The sequence below is a fragment of the Tachypleus tridentatus genome, chromosome 13 (assembly GCF_004210375.1).
Source record: "Tachypleus tridentatus isolate NWPU-2018 chromosome 13, ASM421037v1, whole genome shotgun sequence".
Classification (NCBI taxonomy): Eukaryota; Metazoa; Arthropoda; class Merostomata; order Xiphosura; family Limulidae; genus Tachypleus; species Tachypleus tridentatus.
The window spans coordinates 146,999,575-147,016,010 of record NC_134837.1 but is presented as its reverse complement, the minus strand read 5'-3'; the positions used below and the strand labels follow the sequence as shown (position 1 = coordinate 147,016,010).

Here is a 16,436-nt window from a genome sequence, read left to right as displayed (position 1 = left end):
TTTGAACAGTCCTCGTATCGTGTCGTGATTTTTTTTTGGACCATCCCATTGATATAAACATGAAATCAATCGCTTATTCCATCATGCATTCCAAATAACAGTAACCGAGAAATAAATGGTTGATGTGTTGTAATAAAATTTAAAAAAAAAACAGGGAAATGTGCATGTGTAAAAAATTAATACATAAACAATGATGCAAAATAAAATCCAAAGGAAGGATTTCGTTAAAGACAACAAATCTAAACCTGTGATAAATGACATTTAAATGAATAAAACAAGCTCAAACTAAGAAATTAAATTAAAACTTGATTACTTTGTCATCACAGCTACTTGTAAACAATCATTCTCGCTACAGTTCATGATAAACAAAAACGCGGCATTTATTTCAGTATTATCATGGCCAAAACATCACTTGACAGCACTTAAAAAGGATAGATGAGAGAGTTTAACCCAGCAATATTATCATAAATATAAAAAGAGAAAATAAATCTGTTCAGATAAAGTGGTAACTTTATCGCTGAGAAAACCTTGAGACGATGTAGACGTTATTTTCTTGTTATAGATTAGACCCTTTTCGCCAAGATTGAACTATTATCGTCCAAAATAAACAGCAGAGGTATTCCGTAGTTGTTAAGAATTCCAGATTGTCGGCAGGTAGCGGTATTATTAAATATCTAGACAATTTAAAAACACGGCACTATGCTTGGGTTAAATACACCAGTTTATCGAAAAAAATCTTTATAAACAATAACTCTTTTAGTTAGCTGGTCTATATTTTTATCCATATTTACGATATTTATAGCAAATTAATAAATAACACATTTGTAAGCCCATTCTTTACTGATCTTATACCGGTTTTAAGTAAGAGTTATGTAACACCTCAATTACACACCTTGTGTGTGTGATATACACCGCCGCCGATGATGCCTTTCACATAATACTAGTGCTTAATAATATCAGCTTGGCACGTGGCAGTGGTCGAAATGCTATTACATTATTCTTATAAGGTTAAAGAAAAATTTGTCCAGATTATTTTCAATTTTGTTCTTTGTGGTCTTACAAATTACCAAACAGTAAATCGTATTTTGACAGCATATGGCATTTTATATCGTAAGAAGGGACGGGACGTCATGTAAATAACTGATAAAAACAGCGTTTCTTTCAACCGAGATTTTTTCACACATCTAGGAGACTTTGAGTTATGGTATTTAATGAAAGGTTTCGTCAGCAGTGGGGTGTTGCACATAAAGTATGCAGTAGGGATTCTGGTACACTCTTATTGCTACATAGCCTCACTGTAATGCTAATGTCGCACAAGAGTTTTTCTATATTTAATAGAAACTGATTGTGAGAAAACGTATAATTCCAAAGTAACGAATGTATTTTCATTTTGGAAATTGCAATTTCACTAAACGTGTAATAATATTAAAATACTAGTTTTAATAGCTAGGGAATTAATATAATTAAGCAGTCTACGTTATTAATATTTTATTGTATGCGACTTTAGATATTGTTAATTTTATAAGTACTCTTTCATAAAGTAAGTGTAAAAGATTTAAAACCCAAAGTAATTTTAGAGATGGAGGATACTTGTTTGGAGTACTAGTTAGTGTAAGGCAGCTGACATACTGTAAGGATTACTGTTACCTTCACAATACATCAGGGTAAATGAAGGAGCCTGGGTGAAGCTTTAGAGAAACTTACTTCTTGATGACAAAAGGATTTTACTTATTCTAGGTGAATATTACGTAATGTCATATGAAACCCATTTAAACCTATTTGTTGTCAAGCTTTATTAGCCTACGGTCAGTTCCTAATAGCGAAACATATGAACTAATTAAATTAAATCTCTTACAACTTGCCTTGACAGATAATATATATCTCGTTTGTCGTTTATCAATTTTATCAACACGAAACCCAATAAGGAAGAATTAGTAATGGTAAATTAATAAACGACACATTGTTAAGTCCAAGGTTATTCGTTGTAGAAAACGTATTGCACATTTCAACGCTCTCACGTGAGACATTCCTTTGGTCTATAAGACTTGTATTTCCCACGCGTCATTGTGTTTGTATACAAACCTTTTACGCTTCGTTTTGCGACATACTTGAAAATTGACTAAGGTACTATCAAAACATCATGTATGTTTTGGACAGTACATATTACTGTGCTTACAAATCGTTGTTTGTTAATTTGCTACTCTATTAGCATAATATGTTTCTCTACACAAGAATAAGAAATAATTAATCAAGATATTTCGTTATGTATTCTTCTCGTCTTTAGATAGACGATTTTATTCACTAGAGAGAAACTTCTAATAATGAAAGATTTTTGAACTAATCTAAAAATAAAGTATGTAGCAATGTTCTTACGTTTAAAAGGGCTTTATTTTGGAGTTCGTTGATTAAGTTACTTTTCTTTAGGAAAGAGTTAAAAGCAAGGTAGAATTCCGATAAGAGAAAGATAAACCTAATAATACACGTTTCATCTGACGGACTTAGCTCTTAAAGTATTTTGTTTTTTTTAGCCAGCAGGCTTAATATTTAGTTTGAAACTAAGAGCAAGTCATGTATAGATCAAGATACCAAATATATATATATATATGTGTGTTTATGGTTAAGGCACGTTAATATACTAGAATCACATAGGGTCCTTCTTTTCAGATGTGTATATAAAAGGACTCTTAATGGTTAATATGGGATTAGAATTAGAAGAGAGTGTGGAGAATAATCATTATAAAGTAAGCACTGTGCTCGTAGCTTGATGAATTGGAACTAATACTAGACGTGCCCCCGGTAATGGCAAGTTCACAGACTTACAATGCTAAAATCGGGATTCGCACTTACGCGTGGACAAAGTGTGGACAGTCCACTACATATCGCTACTTATATATGTGTTTATTTTTTTCTAGCAATGGAATTCAGATGATTTTTTTTGCAGTTGTTGGTTTCATCTTATATTATATTATATTATTTATATATCTAAATTCGGTAAAAATAAAGTGTATTGCTATGAATAATATTTCATGTTGCTAAAATGTTTTTATTATGTTACATGCATTTTGCTCATAAGATCAGTTATTGATAACTTAAAAAGTGGGAGTTGCTAAAACCTGTTTTCGAGAAATCTGATATCTTAAAACACGAGATTGCACTGACCAGTTTGCTCAAAGCTTGCTTGCAATTTCTTGAGTCTTCGTACTTTTTTACCTTCTTGAAAGTTCGACAAGCAAATCTCTCATTACAAACAGTTAAAATTAAAGAAAAACGAAAGATTTCACTGCAATATTTCATGTGTAACTTGGTCTCTGCACATTATAATAAAATACAACTACAAACTTTTAACAGTTATCCTTTCGATACAGACTAAGGTGTATATGTGAAAAAAAAACAACGAATAATATGCCGTAGAGAATGTAAATAGAAACATTATTCTACGTTTAATGAAACTATGTTACCTCCCTGGTCATATTACAATGTTCCTTACTGACAAATAGACTTTACTCTTTATCGCTTTTCTTTCCTCTAATCAAAACAAGAAGATGAGCTACGTTACAATTTTTTTTATCGACGCTGTTGTTGTTGTTGTTGTTGTTGTTGTTGCCCTTATAGAAGAAGAAAAAAAACAAATATATCCCTACAACTAATTCCCAATATAAGTACGTCATTATTATGAAATTAACATTGTTTCGTAAAGAAGCTATCACCGCCTTCGATACGAAACATACTCAGTATAAATTTGTTAAAAAAAAACATCTGAGAGCTTATTTCGGTAGTTTGCAAATGTTTGATTTTATTGACATTTAAAATACTCTGTTCCACAGGCTTTTTCCGGAATGGTCCGTTTACTCTAAATTTTTAATAGTTTGAAAATATATTTTTTCAATGATATTTTAAAATAATTTGTTCCACAGGCTTTTCCCGGAATGGTCCGTTACTCTAAATTTTTAATAGTTTGAAAATATATTTTTTCAATGACATTTTAAAATAATCTGCTCCACAGGCTTTTCCCGGAATGGTCCCTTACACTAAGCGACCAGCCCTTGACAAGAGTGGACTCCCTGTTTATCAACCAAGCGCCACACCTTATCATCAAGCCCTTACCATGCAGGTTCAACAGCCCTTTGTGCCCGTGTCTTGTAAGTTCTCACGCTTTGTTTATGAAGTTTTTAACATTTTGTATATGAATATGGGACAGATGTTTTGAGCTGTCAAAATTTAATACATCATCAACAGAATAATACAAATTATGTGTTCTGTTTCTTTCCAGAAATTTGTTGAAGACTGTATTCACAAATCTTTTGAGATATATCCTGTTAAAGTTATTTTATTTCACGGACAGGTTATACGGGTTTCCTAATTTATCTTAACAAATATAAGTAACATTTGTTTTTTCACAGTTATTTTATTTTACACACCACGCATTGTGCGCATTTTACGTGCCAACCATTGCGAAATTGAACAAGCAAGGAATTTTCTTTGCATAATTTTAGGACATCTTGTGTAATTATTAACTTAAAATGCACAACGGTATTCTAAATACATTCTAATGTGAATGATCGTGTAATTATTGAGGCGTTTTTACGATCTAACCTAAAATTTCAGAAACAAAATTTATAGGAAAGAAACAGAAAAATATGGTTGTGAAAAGCTTAGTAGAGATGTAAATATTTAAATAAATAGTCCAGTTTTTTACACAATTAATACACAGTTTTATCATAATCAATTTCACTAAACTAAATATCTTGTTAATGTATAATGTGATTTTATTGTGTAACAGTAAAAACCTCGTAATTTAATGTTTATTTGTGTTTGTTTTTGGAATTTCGCGCAAAGCTACTCGAGGGCTATCTGTGCCAGCTGTCCCCAATTTAGTAGTGTAAGACTAGAGGGAAGGCAGCTAGTCATCGCCACCCACCGCTAACTCTTGGACTACTCTTTTACCAACGAATAGTGGAATTGACCGTCACATTATAACGCCCCCACGGCTGAAAAGGCGAGCATGTTTGGTGCAACGGGGATGTGAACCCGCGACCCTTAGATTACGAGTCGCATGCCTTAACCCACCTGGCCATGCCGGGCCCGTAATTTAATGCTACGGGGGTATAATACGTAATGTTTCAGAAGCATTGAGCTCACACGGGGTAAATCAAAGTTAATACTTGGCGAGTGTGTCGAAATTATTTATGCTTAGCGTCACTAATGGTATATCTTATATCCACAAAGAAACACGAATATAATTACAAGTTGTTGTGCTCGTACCAAACATGATTAATAATTACAAGATACAGAAAATGGTAAATCATAAATAGTGACTGCTTGTGTATGTGTTGTTAGCGCAAAGCTACGCAGTGGGCTATTTGCACTGTGTCCGCCATAGAGAATCGAACTCTGGATTTTACCCTTTAAATCTGTAACCTTTTCATCCGTAACCAGTAAATATAGTAGTTTTCAATATCTAAATTAAATGGCTTATTTTTCAGTGTCGATTCAGTTTCTAAAAAATACATCCGTAAAAATACGTTTGTGGTGCAATTTACATAAACGTATCGCTTTTAGATAAAATTACAAAAAACAAACTGCATACGCGCTTTTTAAGAGGCCGAAACGAACGACTACCAATCATTTATTTATTAAAAATGAAACTTTCAAACGTGTATTGCATGTGGCTTTAATTTTTATGTACGTTTTCGTGACTTAGTGTGTTTGCTTCATCATTCTGCTTGAACCTGCCAGTAGACACAGCAGAGAGACTGCCCATCATGTAACGTTGTGCTTATCAACAAGCAAACAGTTTTGCGCAAAACCACACAAGGACTATCTATACATAACTATTCTTAAGCTTGAGCTTAGTGTGAAGACGGCTAGTCAACAGAACTAACCACTAACTTAGGTTACTTATGTCCAATCAAGTAGTAGGATTTGACCGTCACTATGTATAACACAACCACAACCTCAAATTGGGAGCGCGGGCTCTCTACGGGTACGCTAACAATAGCTAACAATAGTCATGATCAGCCTAATTAGGAGAGGAAATATTGAATATTATTTTCCAGATTCATCATTGCGTAGAGGTAGAACTTCATTACTCTGTTTGTTTACTAATCTTTACAACAACGGTACAAATTCTCGAGCTGTACAACGTTGCAAAGTTTATATTAGCATATTAGAATGATGATGCCTGTTGGATTTCATGTAGAGCTAACCGAGTTACCTGCACTAGTCATCCCTAGATCGAAAGAAGCTAGTCAACACCGGCTACTGAAAACTCTTAGACTGTACTAATTGACTAGTGAGATTCACCGACACATTATAACGTCTTCATGAATCATAGGGCGAACATGTTTGGTGACGCGTGACCCTCAGATTACAAAAGGAACACGCCAACCATCAGGTCATGCCAGGCTCTAAAATGCAAACCATCGTAGTTTTCACTGTTTAGAAAATCTGGTAAAATCATGTTCTTCGTACACCGAAAATAAGGGCGCATTTAAACTCATAAGTCCAAACTGGGTTCATCTTTTTTAGCCTTTGACGCTCACTAACTTTTACAAAACGTTATTGATTGTTCTCAGCTTAAAATAATTTAGTGTTTTTGTTGTTTTTCTTGCAAATTTATTGAGTTTTTTTTTTAAATCCTGTACATTTTATCTTCTTTGTTCCCTAAAGAAGTGAAAATTGACACTAGACGATATTTGACACCCATTCAGGTTAAGTAAGCAGATATTCAAAGCACTGAATTTATAACACCACGGATATTCTAACCCTCAGTCACAAGCCTAAGGGTGATTGACATGATGGAGAATACCCCTGGTTATTTTTCTTACCAAAGCCTAAGATGTGAAGCATACCGGATCACAGGCTTGGGTGCTTATAGAATAACTCGATTTGTTCAAATGTGACTTCAAAGATCATTGGTCTCGGTTATTATTTGTTAACAAAATAATTAATACTGCGGAAGGCAGCATGGTTCCGTGTATTTCAAGTAAGTAAGCCGCAGTAACCAGAACAAAAATATGCTTATTTCGAGTTGTGGAAATGGATGGTTGTTACCTATGTTTATGTTTGTTCTTGTGTGCTTGTTTTAGACCAAACCCACATTAGCCTATCTGATGTGCTCACGGCGGAAAATCATACTCTTGGGTTTTAGCGTTGCGAGTCCGTAAACTTACCACTGTCCCACTTTGCAGTAATGTGTGATTTTTGTATATTTACTATTTCATGTATTTTTTATTTTATTATTTTTTCACAGTTGCTGTGCACCCTGGTAGTATGCCGAGATTTTAAGTCAGGTTTGTGTAATCGGCCACAGCGTCGCTATTGTCCTTCTTTCGAAAAGTGAGTTGCATATAATCTTATAAAAATAAACAATGAGTAAATTTAGCTAGTTACTCATTAAAAATCAAATCAATTCGTAATAATAATACTGATAGCTCTCATTTAGCACATTTGGTCGTAAAGAATCGTAAATCGTTATTCTTGAAATGATTTGGTCTCTATTACTCTTGCGGAATCTCTTTTTTACTCTTTTCTCAACAGTTTTTGAACATCTACTTATTGCCAAATTAACCCTAGGTATATTTTATTATAGGTGAGATACATTCAAAAGTGTAAAATTTTGTTCTAACGAAATTCAAACAAAGTTTAAGCCTGATAATAATATTTTCAAATACATTTGATTAAAGACCAACCGCATTTAAACACACACATACAAATTATACTTAAGCGGGAGAAATTTTATTTCAGGTAATTTATATTAGTTACACTGTAATAGTGTCGACTTTAATTTTACAGTTGTAATTTCTAATGAATAGTTTTTTTTAATATTATCAATAAGAAATCACGAAACTCCTTAAATACTTCATCATTATTTATGTAATAGTGAGCAGTTAAACAGGCTGTAAACTTACCTATTATTTCCCCGTACTTTCTCTAATTGATAATTAATTAAACAAGTGTAGTTTGTGATTTTTCATTTTCTTGCTCTTCCATTATTTTTATAGATTTTGTGAAAGTGGTGAATGGGAAGAGACAGTGTGTTGCGATGCAGTCAAAGGGAAGAGTTCCACCTGTCAGTCTTCTTATGGACTTGCCTTGTTTTAAAACTCTGGCTTGGTATCATCTAGAGTTTTATTCACGGCTAAGATTATTGGATAACTAGTACTTTTTTACCTATAGTGGGGAACGGGGGTTGCCAAGAAACTTTGACACTGATGGGAATATGAAAAGTTAACTTTCACCACCAAAGAAATATAGGATAAGTTGAGATTGTTTTTTTCAATTACTCGTATATTGCTAAAAATGAAATCTTTTCTGAAAAGGATATATTTTTTATTTTTTGATTTATAATATTTCAGTTTTTATATCGAACTAAACGTCATTTTAAAGGAAAGGAATTCCGTCATAAAAAAAATAAACACATTATTCAAAATTTTTCACTATAGAGGGCGATTTGTATAGGGTCATCCTTTTGAAATTTGTGCAAGAGCTTATAAAAACAATTTTGGAAATGTTTGGAGATCTAGTCACAGAGATGACGGCCAAGAAAAAGTAAAATGTTTCACGTGCCATGTATTGTGGCGAAATTGGAAAAAAATAAAGATAACTATCCAATTACTTTTTCTGTTTTTAATTGGTGACAAATGATAATCGACAGTTGGTCAAAATATTTTTTTGTAGTAAGAATTTCGCTCTTTGTGATATTTTAATGTAAATTTTGTGTTTCCTAACTTACCTAGTGCCATTTATTATTGTAACAAGTCCTTTCCATGAAATGTAAAAATTAAAATATTATTTTTAATATTATTGATTTTTAATTACTCTAGTAGAAGAAAATAATATTTTACAGAATTTCAGTACAACTGGTTGAAAGCTAGCGATCAAGGTGAGCAGCAAAGCCCCTTCTTTGAATAATTTGAAATTACTTCAGTACTTTACAAAGGCAAGCACTGTGGAATCTAGATTACAATTTAAAAAGAGTTTATAAGTAATATTAAGAGACTCTTAAATTAGTTAAATTGTTTTTTAAGTAAAGTGAATAAACTCAAAACATTGAATTTTAATAACTGTTTTCCAAAATCTAAGCAATTTAAAACTATGATTGTAATACAAAGTTACAAATAAAAAAATGAACATCTATATTAGATATATTTATTTTATATGTCGAAAAGAAAGCCTTTTTGTATAGGTACATATGTGTATCAAATTACTTACTCTACTTTTTATTAACTGATATTGCAGAAAAAAAAACCTGTTATGTGTTATCCCTTTTTGTATGATGAAACAGTTATAAGTAAAAACTTAAATATTAATTATTCAGTATTGATATAAGTGATTGTTGGACGTAAAAAAGAGTTGTGGGATATTTTTAGGGCAATTATTACTGTAACACCTAAGATGTTCTATATTGTCTAATAAGTACGATAATGTAAGATATGTTAATCCGAAGCTCCCTCGTTTAGTCGATTACTGGGTGTTGGACGTAGAATTTAACGTGTTTAATAAATAAGTTGTACTGAAATATACATTGAATGTGATTTTTCCAGTCGATGTGTTGGTTTAAGTTCGTGCTAGAAACTAAGAATTTGTTACCCAGCGTCAATAATGAGTACTAATAAAGCATTTTAAACTGTTATTGGTTATAGCTATAACGGTGAACAAATTAACGAGACCATTAAAATCGATACGTATGTCAGACATCGGTTCAGACTTTTGAGAAATCTTTAAAAACATTTGTTCACAGAAGATGAAGGATCTGGCTTGTTTCTTCGTTAAAGGGGGAGCACTTCCACTTTGTGCAACAATAAAACACTGCACTGGCATCTGCATCCATAATGAACAATGAATGAATGGCTTCAAACTGATTGTAATACGGTTATACCAGTATAAGCGCTTGCTGTGGCCTTAAAGTTTATTATTGTCGTTATAACTCAACATCTCGTATCGCTAAGACATCTGTTAAACATGGAAAAATGATTATAAAATATACATTAAAGTAATAAACATCTGATTTAGCTTGGGCCTTAGATAATGAAAACGCAACCGGCGACAACAGACCATCTTTTTATACTTTTAGTGATGTGGCTATCTATCATGCACCAGGTATTTTATAGCTATGAAACAAAAAGTGATAATATATTGGGTGCACTGTCAGTGACGTTTTCGTTATGTAAACTATTTTAAAATTATTATAATCTAGTTTTAGTAATAAAATATCGCAAGTATAAATTTGATTTTTTAAACCTTTCAATCTACGAAGGAATTATAAAAGAAATCATGATAGTGTAACAGATGCCGGCAGAGATAGTGGAGTTGTTACACGACACTGCTCCTGTTTGAAACACTGGTTGCATAAGGACCATGTCACGTGTGTTTATGCATGTCAAGAATTTTTTTTGTTTTTCTCTTACTCTAGGGTGGTGCTACTTTATCTCCAAAGATGATCAAATCATCATTTCTCTAAAGAAGTGTGATAAGCCGAACCAGATCTGTTTGGATCATCTGATCTGGTTCCCGATCCGTGTGAATTCACACGATTTGTCAGACTCTTGATCTATTTAAATATATATATACAATGGTCACGTTAGTTGCTGTTTCCTGTTTGTGGAAGTATAATTAAGGGTTGGTTTTAGAGTAGTAAAGTTGTTTTTGTCAATGTCCTCGTCCTTCTGAAGTGCATAAGTCTTGTTGAAATCTATGTTAGTTTTGCAAAACCCGATTACTTTAATAGTCTATTTACACTTAGTGTACTTCAAGTAATATAAACTAGCCACTGAGTGAAGTGAAACTTGTGTTTTAGATTATAATGAATTTCAAATACAGTCTGTGATTAATTATGTTCCTCATGTTTCTGTTCTACTAACATAAATGTTTATAATCAATATTGAATTTCGTCTCGTCAATAAACACAGTAAAATGATCACACCTTGTACACCTTGTCTATAGCAAACTGGGCTTAGCACGACTTAAAGGTTAACGTGCCGGGCTGTGGATTCCAGGGTCCACGGTTCGTCACCTATTACCTCAAAAAAGAATAAAAATTTTAAAAAATCGCGCTCTACACTTTGGGTCAGTGGTGTGTTAGTAACGGACAAGTCCTACTATTCATTTAGTGTAGTCCAAGAAGTGGCTGTGGGTTCTGTTGACTAGCTGCCTTCCACTTAGTCTGTCAATTCAAACTTAAGGACGGCTAGCCCATGTGTAGCTTTTCGCAAATATCCGAAGCAAACCAAACTCTAGTAAACTAAGAATAAATGTGTTTACGTTTTGTTTAAGTCTAAGCATATCATAATCTCATGTAGAAATAATTACTCTTTAAGTGTGAATTGCCAACTTTTTAGTGAGAAAGTGAACTTGAGAAACTCTTTAAAGCCGAAACAGTGACTCAGTCTTCACTCGATATATATATATATATTACTAAATAACCTTAATGACTAGTTGTCATTTTAATGACATTATTTCGTGTGTTTTTAAAATAATATTCGCAACTTTGTAGTCAGAAAAATCCAACATTTAGAAAGTTTGTGTGTATGTGTGCGTGTGTGTAGGTGAGTGTATTTGTTGTGCATGATATTCAAAATGTTAATAGTATTGCTAATTTAACGGTTTTCATTGTTTAAACCAAAAAGTGATCCAAGTAGCAACGTCCAGTTTTTCTTCAAGAAAAAAATCTCACCTTAAAATTTTTGAAATCACTATTTCAGATCCGCGAATCGCCAGAACTTTTACTTGGATTTTTGTACATGTTTATGTACAACATTGTACTGTTTATAAAGAAGTATTTTATATGGGAATAGATAATGATGAAATTAATTTGTACATCTGTTGGTTACTGAAGTGTCGAAATTTAAATTAAATATAATAAACTATGCGTCCCCCTGGTGAGTCAGCAGTAAGTTTACGAACTTTAGCGCTAAATTCCAGAGTTCGATTCCTCGCGGTGGACACAGCAGATAGCTCAGTGTGACTTTGCTTTAAAGCAAACAAACATAACCTATAAAAGCAACCGAAACCATGAAAAGCTTCTGCTATGCAAAATCCCTGCTGAAATCTAAATGTTGATTGCTGTCTATAAGGATTTAAACTAAGTGACATAAACCACGTCTATTTGAATACATATCTTCAATTCATTACCCGGTAATGACATATATCCCTCTAAGTAATAATCAATATTAAAATAGTTAGTAAAATCCATGTCTGAATTGTCTTGATAATTTACTAAACAGAGTCAGCAGTGAGCATTTCAAAATATTCTGTAATGCATATATATATTATGATATCTATTTTTAGGAACATTTTTCCCTCGTTCAAGATTTAGTACGAGCTATAACTGTATAATGCTCCGAAATTCGAACGTTTCAAAGTATTTGTTGATAACTGATAAAAGATAACGGAAAGGATTATCATTGTTGTTACTAACAGTTGGTTTACTTTTTCTTTTTTTAATAAATTAACAAGAATATTTGTCAAATGTATTGAGCTTTTAAGATGTTTTCGAGGTTTATTCTTCTTTTGAAATAACTTTTGTTCTTAGTAAAAACTATTTAGAATAACATTATATTGATTATTTGTTTAAAACAGTGAATATTTAATTCTGTACACTTTTTGTATTTCAAAACAAAATATAATTTGTTTTCACTGTATTCGGTTACATGTTGAATGTGTTAGTCACTGAGGCAACTCTCTGAAGGAAAATTGCAACGTTCAAAATCTTTCCCACTGCCTCAATATCGAGTTTTGAATTTAGGGATACCTTCAAACTGGTTATTATATATCTGGGTGTGTTAGAGTATGAAAATAAGAGACGTACGAGAGTAACTATAACACAAGTTGTTCCGGTGAAATTGCTAATTTCATATCAACTTTTTTATGTAAGGGGTTCCCTTCTATTTGTTTTTATCTATGTTTGTTTCATTTACAAATATATGCATAATTTAGTGGAGTTTTAGATTACATTAGGTTTGTAACCATCAAACGATAAGATTATTTTAATCATTATTGTATACTTTTATGTTTATGATTTTCAGTTTTTGAGGTTTACAATAACTCACCTCCTAACGCATGCGTATGTCAAACAAGCCTTTATTTATTAGCTAAGTATAAATATTATACATTAACGCACTTGATTACTGATTATGTATTTTTTTCTAAATTAACAGACAATTGTTAACGTTCGTTTGTTTTTTCATCGTGAACAAATATTTATGGAAAAAAATTACAGAATGACTTTGTTGACTTCGCATTCGTCCATCTAGTTGTTGAAATTACTGGATAACAAAAGTTTAGTAATCAAAATATTGCAACGTGAATTGCGAATAAATAATAGAAAACTCGGAAATATCAAATACCATTATTACTGTTCCATCAAAGTATACAGTTTTTAGTGTCACGGTCGTGTTAAATTTTAGAATAATATCTGTTTAATTATTTTTATAATATTAATACACTCCTAATTTTCACCTTTCTGAAAATTAAAATGCAGAGATATTATTAATAACACGTCCTTATGATTTTCTTCAACACGTTATTGATTACAATTATACTTGGTTTTTCAACTTTGATAATTCAGTAGAATGGTAGTAAATATTCTAGTTTAATATTCGCAATTGGAATACCTTGTGTTATAAGTTGGAAAAGGGATTATTTTAAATGTTTGTGTAATTAGGCATATCCTTGTAATTATATTACAGTCAAAAGTACTTTTGATTCACAAATATTATTTTAGAATGTTTTTCGTTAACAAGGATTACATTTTTCATACATCAGAAAACTGAGTTTCAATATTAAAAGGTACATATTATTATTTCAGCATAGTTCTAGGAAATATTACACAGTGTGAAAGTTTCAGTAAATTAGTTTCGTGTTTTCTATTTTGCACTTTTCGTATTTCTAAATGATATGAAAAAGTGTGAAAATATGTATATGTTTGATAAATCTGTCCCTTTCCCTAGCGTTTATTTGAAGATATAAAAAGTCAGAGAGAACCATTAAGTTTATATTACATAATCTCTTACGGAAAATACGTCAGAAGTTAGAAGAAAGTATTCCAACAGGTTTAAAATAAATATAAACATGTGTTAAGAAGTATTCTATTGTGAAACTTTGAATTTGAGAGTCATGTTCAGTTTGGATTAAGATTCGTAAAGTAGGAAAAACACCTGGTGAAACGTGATGTACGTTGAACAGAAATGTTAATCATTTTATGTTGTAAAAAAAAGGTGGACGAGTTTAATATATTCGTTGATTTACCATTGTGTTTATTTTTTTTAATGCTTATTATCAAAGAAGTATAACTAATAAGAATATTTGAATGGTACTTCAACTCGACATTGCTGTTCCTTACTAGAAAAATGATGAATGTGACATTTATGGTAATTGTGAATGATAACTTCATTACTTATTTGTTGAAATATATGTCGAGAGTGATATTATATAAGAATGAATAGGTAACCATCAAGAAGCTTGTCAGACATTCTTTTAGATGAAGTATGGTCTCCGCGTGGAAATAACTTGAAACGATTTCAATAAATGAACAAGAAGCGTTTGTATGAAAAATAACATCTTTTATTTTTAACAAAGTAATAAAAAAGACAAATGCTCAAGAAAATTAAAAAAGTTTGCTTAAAAATTGTATAAGTCCAGTTACGAGTGTTAAGGAAGTAGTTGGTGTTTTAACCTAACAAATGATTTCTGAAGTTCCCGTCGCTGTTACTGCATCTTAGTAGGATCAAACACTAACTTCTTGGTGTTACCAACTCCGAACGTTTCTGCAACCATAGTGGCTCCACAGAAGACATTTTTGTTTTACGCTAGGCTTTGTCATGCTGCTTGCTGTATGTTGACCAAAAAATGTATCACTACACGTCAGTAACCTAAAATAAAGTTACATTTATATTAGGACCAGCGATGGCTCGTCGATAATTTCTTATTAAGTGTCAAAATGCAAATCATAAACCGCCAAATTAAATCACTCCTTTTGTATTAAAAAAAAAACAACAAAAATAGCACAATATAACTTTACATCATTTAACTACTGAACTCTTTTTAAATGTAACATAAAAAATTCATTTATATTATTATCAAATAACTAACATACTTTAATTTAATCATAGGTACATCCCCTTGCTCGTTTTAAGGTGTTCCTAGTTTGTTCTATTATTCTGTATTAGATATAGAAGTTATGGGAGTTTCTTTTACTCTCATAGTTAGAAACTTGTTTTTCTAATAATCAATTTAAACGGTTACTTTGAGTGAGATTACAAATGAAATCTGAATTTCTGGGCTGATGAGCCGGGTTTTAGTAGATGCGGTATCATAAAATATTTCACCCATTTTTAGCTGTGGGTAAGTTATAAAAGTGGTAGTCAGTCCCTCGGTATGGGTGGTACTTGCTGGCTGCCTTTCCTGTAGCCAGTGGTGAAAAATTACGAACAACAGTAGATAGTACCTTTACCATAAATACAAGATACAAATAAACTAAAATCTGTTAACTTCAACGTATACAAGAAGTTCACCTACAATAAATTCTCTAAATGAAAATGAACTGGGCCGTTAGTGAGTAATGTTTGGGAATTAACATGTTACGTATTATGCTTTATTTTTCTTTCTTTCTGTAATTGTTCGTGTGTAACAAATGTATATTTTGTAACAAGGAAGCATTGAAATGAAAATTTAAAATGTAATTACTGGCCGCACGATCCACGGGTGAGCAATGCAAATAATATAACTGATGTGAAAAGTTTCAGTATTTTGTACTTCGTAGTACAATAAGCCATTCATGTTATTGAAATGATTACAATGAAGTACAATGTTTGCACCTTTCAACAAGAAACGTAGCAGATCAGATTATTTTCCATTAGATTTTAAGATTCATGTAAGAATTTGTAAGTATCAAATCCATTTGTGTACACATATGACCATAATTTTGTATCTATTTATCACTGCAAAAGTAAAAATTTTCTCGTTTTTCGTAATAAAAGTTCCACTAATTTTATATTAATGAAAAAAGGAATTATATACCTTCAAAAGCGAGTTGTATTTTTGTTTTTTAAGGAAACGAACCCTGTGGGCCACTGAATTTGTTCAAAGTGTTCTGCTTGTTACTATATTATTTTGATTGAAACTTTTAGTAATTAATTAAATAATAAATACTGTTGCTCAGATAGTCGCAATTTGTTAGAAGACAGGCTAATATTAATTTAAACATACTACTCAAATTTACCCTCCATTGCATGTCGAAGTCCTGTTACTGATACACATATTAACTAAATCAGATAATACTTCGTTTGACCCTCATTCGGTTTTCTATCAGAATTTTTAGCAAAAACGTGAAACACTGCAATGTGTGTGTGTGTGTTTAGTTTGTACATTCAAACAGAGTACTCTTCGAACCAATGATTAACAATTGGTAGTAACAATGGGAAGATCAAAACTAAGAA

General features: G+C 31.8%; 1 protein-coding gene across 8 annotated transcripts in view; it reads left to right on the top strand.

The window, feature by feature from the left end:
* Nucleotides 1–9,136, top strand: part of mbl (splicing regulator muscleblind) — a 200,114-nt gene extending 190,978 nt beyond the window's left edge. For all 8 annotated transcript variants that reach the window (XM_076480206.1, XM_076480201.1, XM_076480208.1 and 5 more), the window contains 3 exons: nt 4,004–4,139; nt 7,253–7,338; nt 8,004–9,136. In XM_076480206.1, coding sequence (XP_076336321.1) covers nt 4,004–4,139; nt 7,253–7,287 — 171 coding nt within the window. In that variant the 3' untranslated portion in view covers nt 7,288–7,338; nt 8,004–9,136. The remainder of the gene's footprint in view (nt 1–4,003; nt 4,140–7,252; nt 7,339–8,003) is intronic.
* The last annotated feature ends 7,300 nt before the right edge of the window (nt 9,137–16,436 follow it).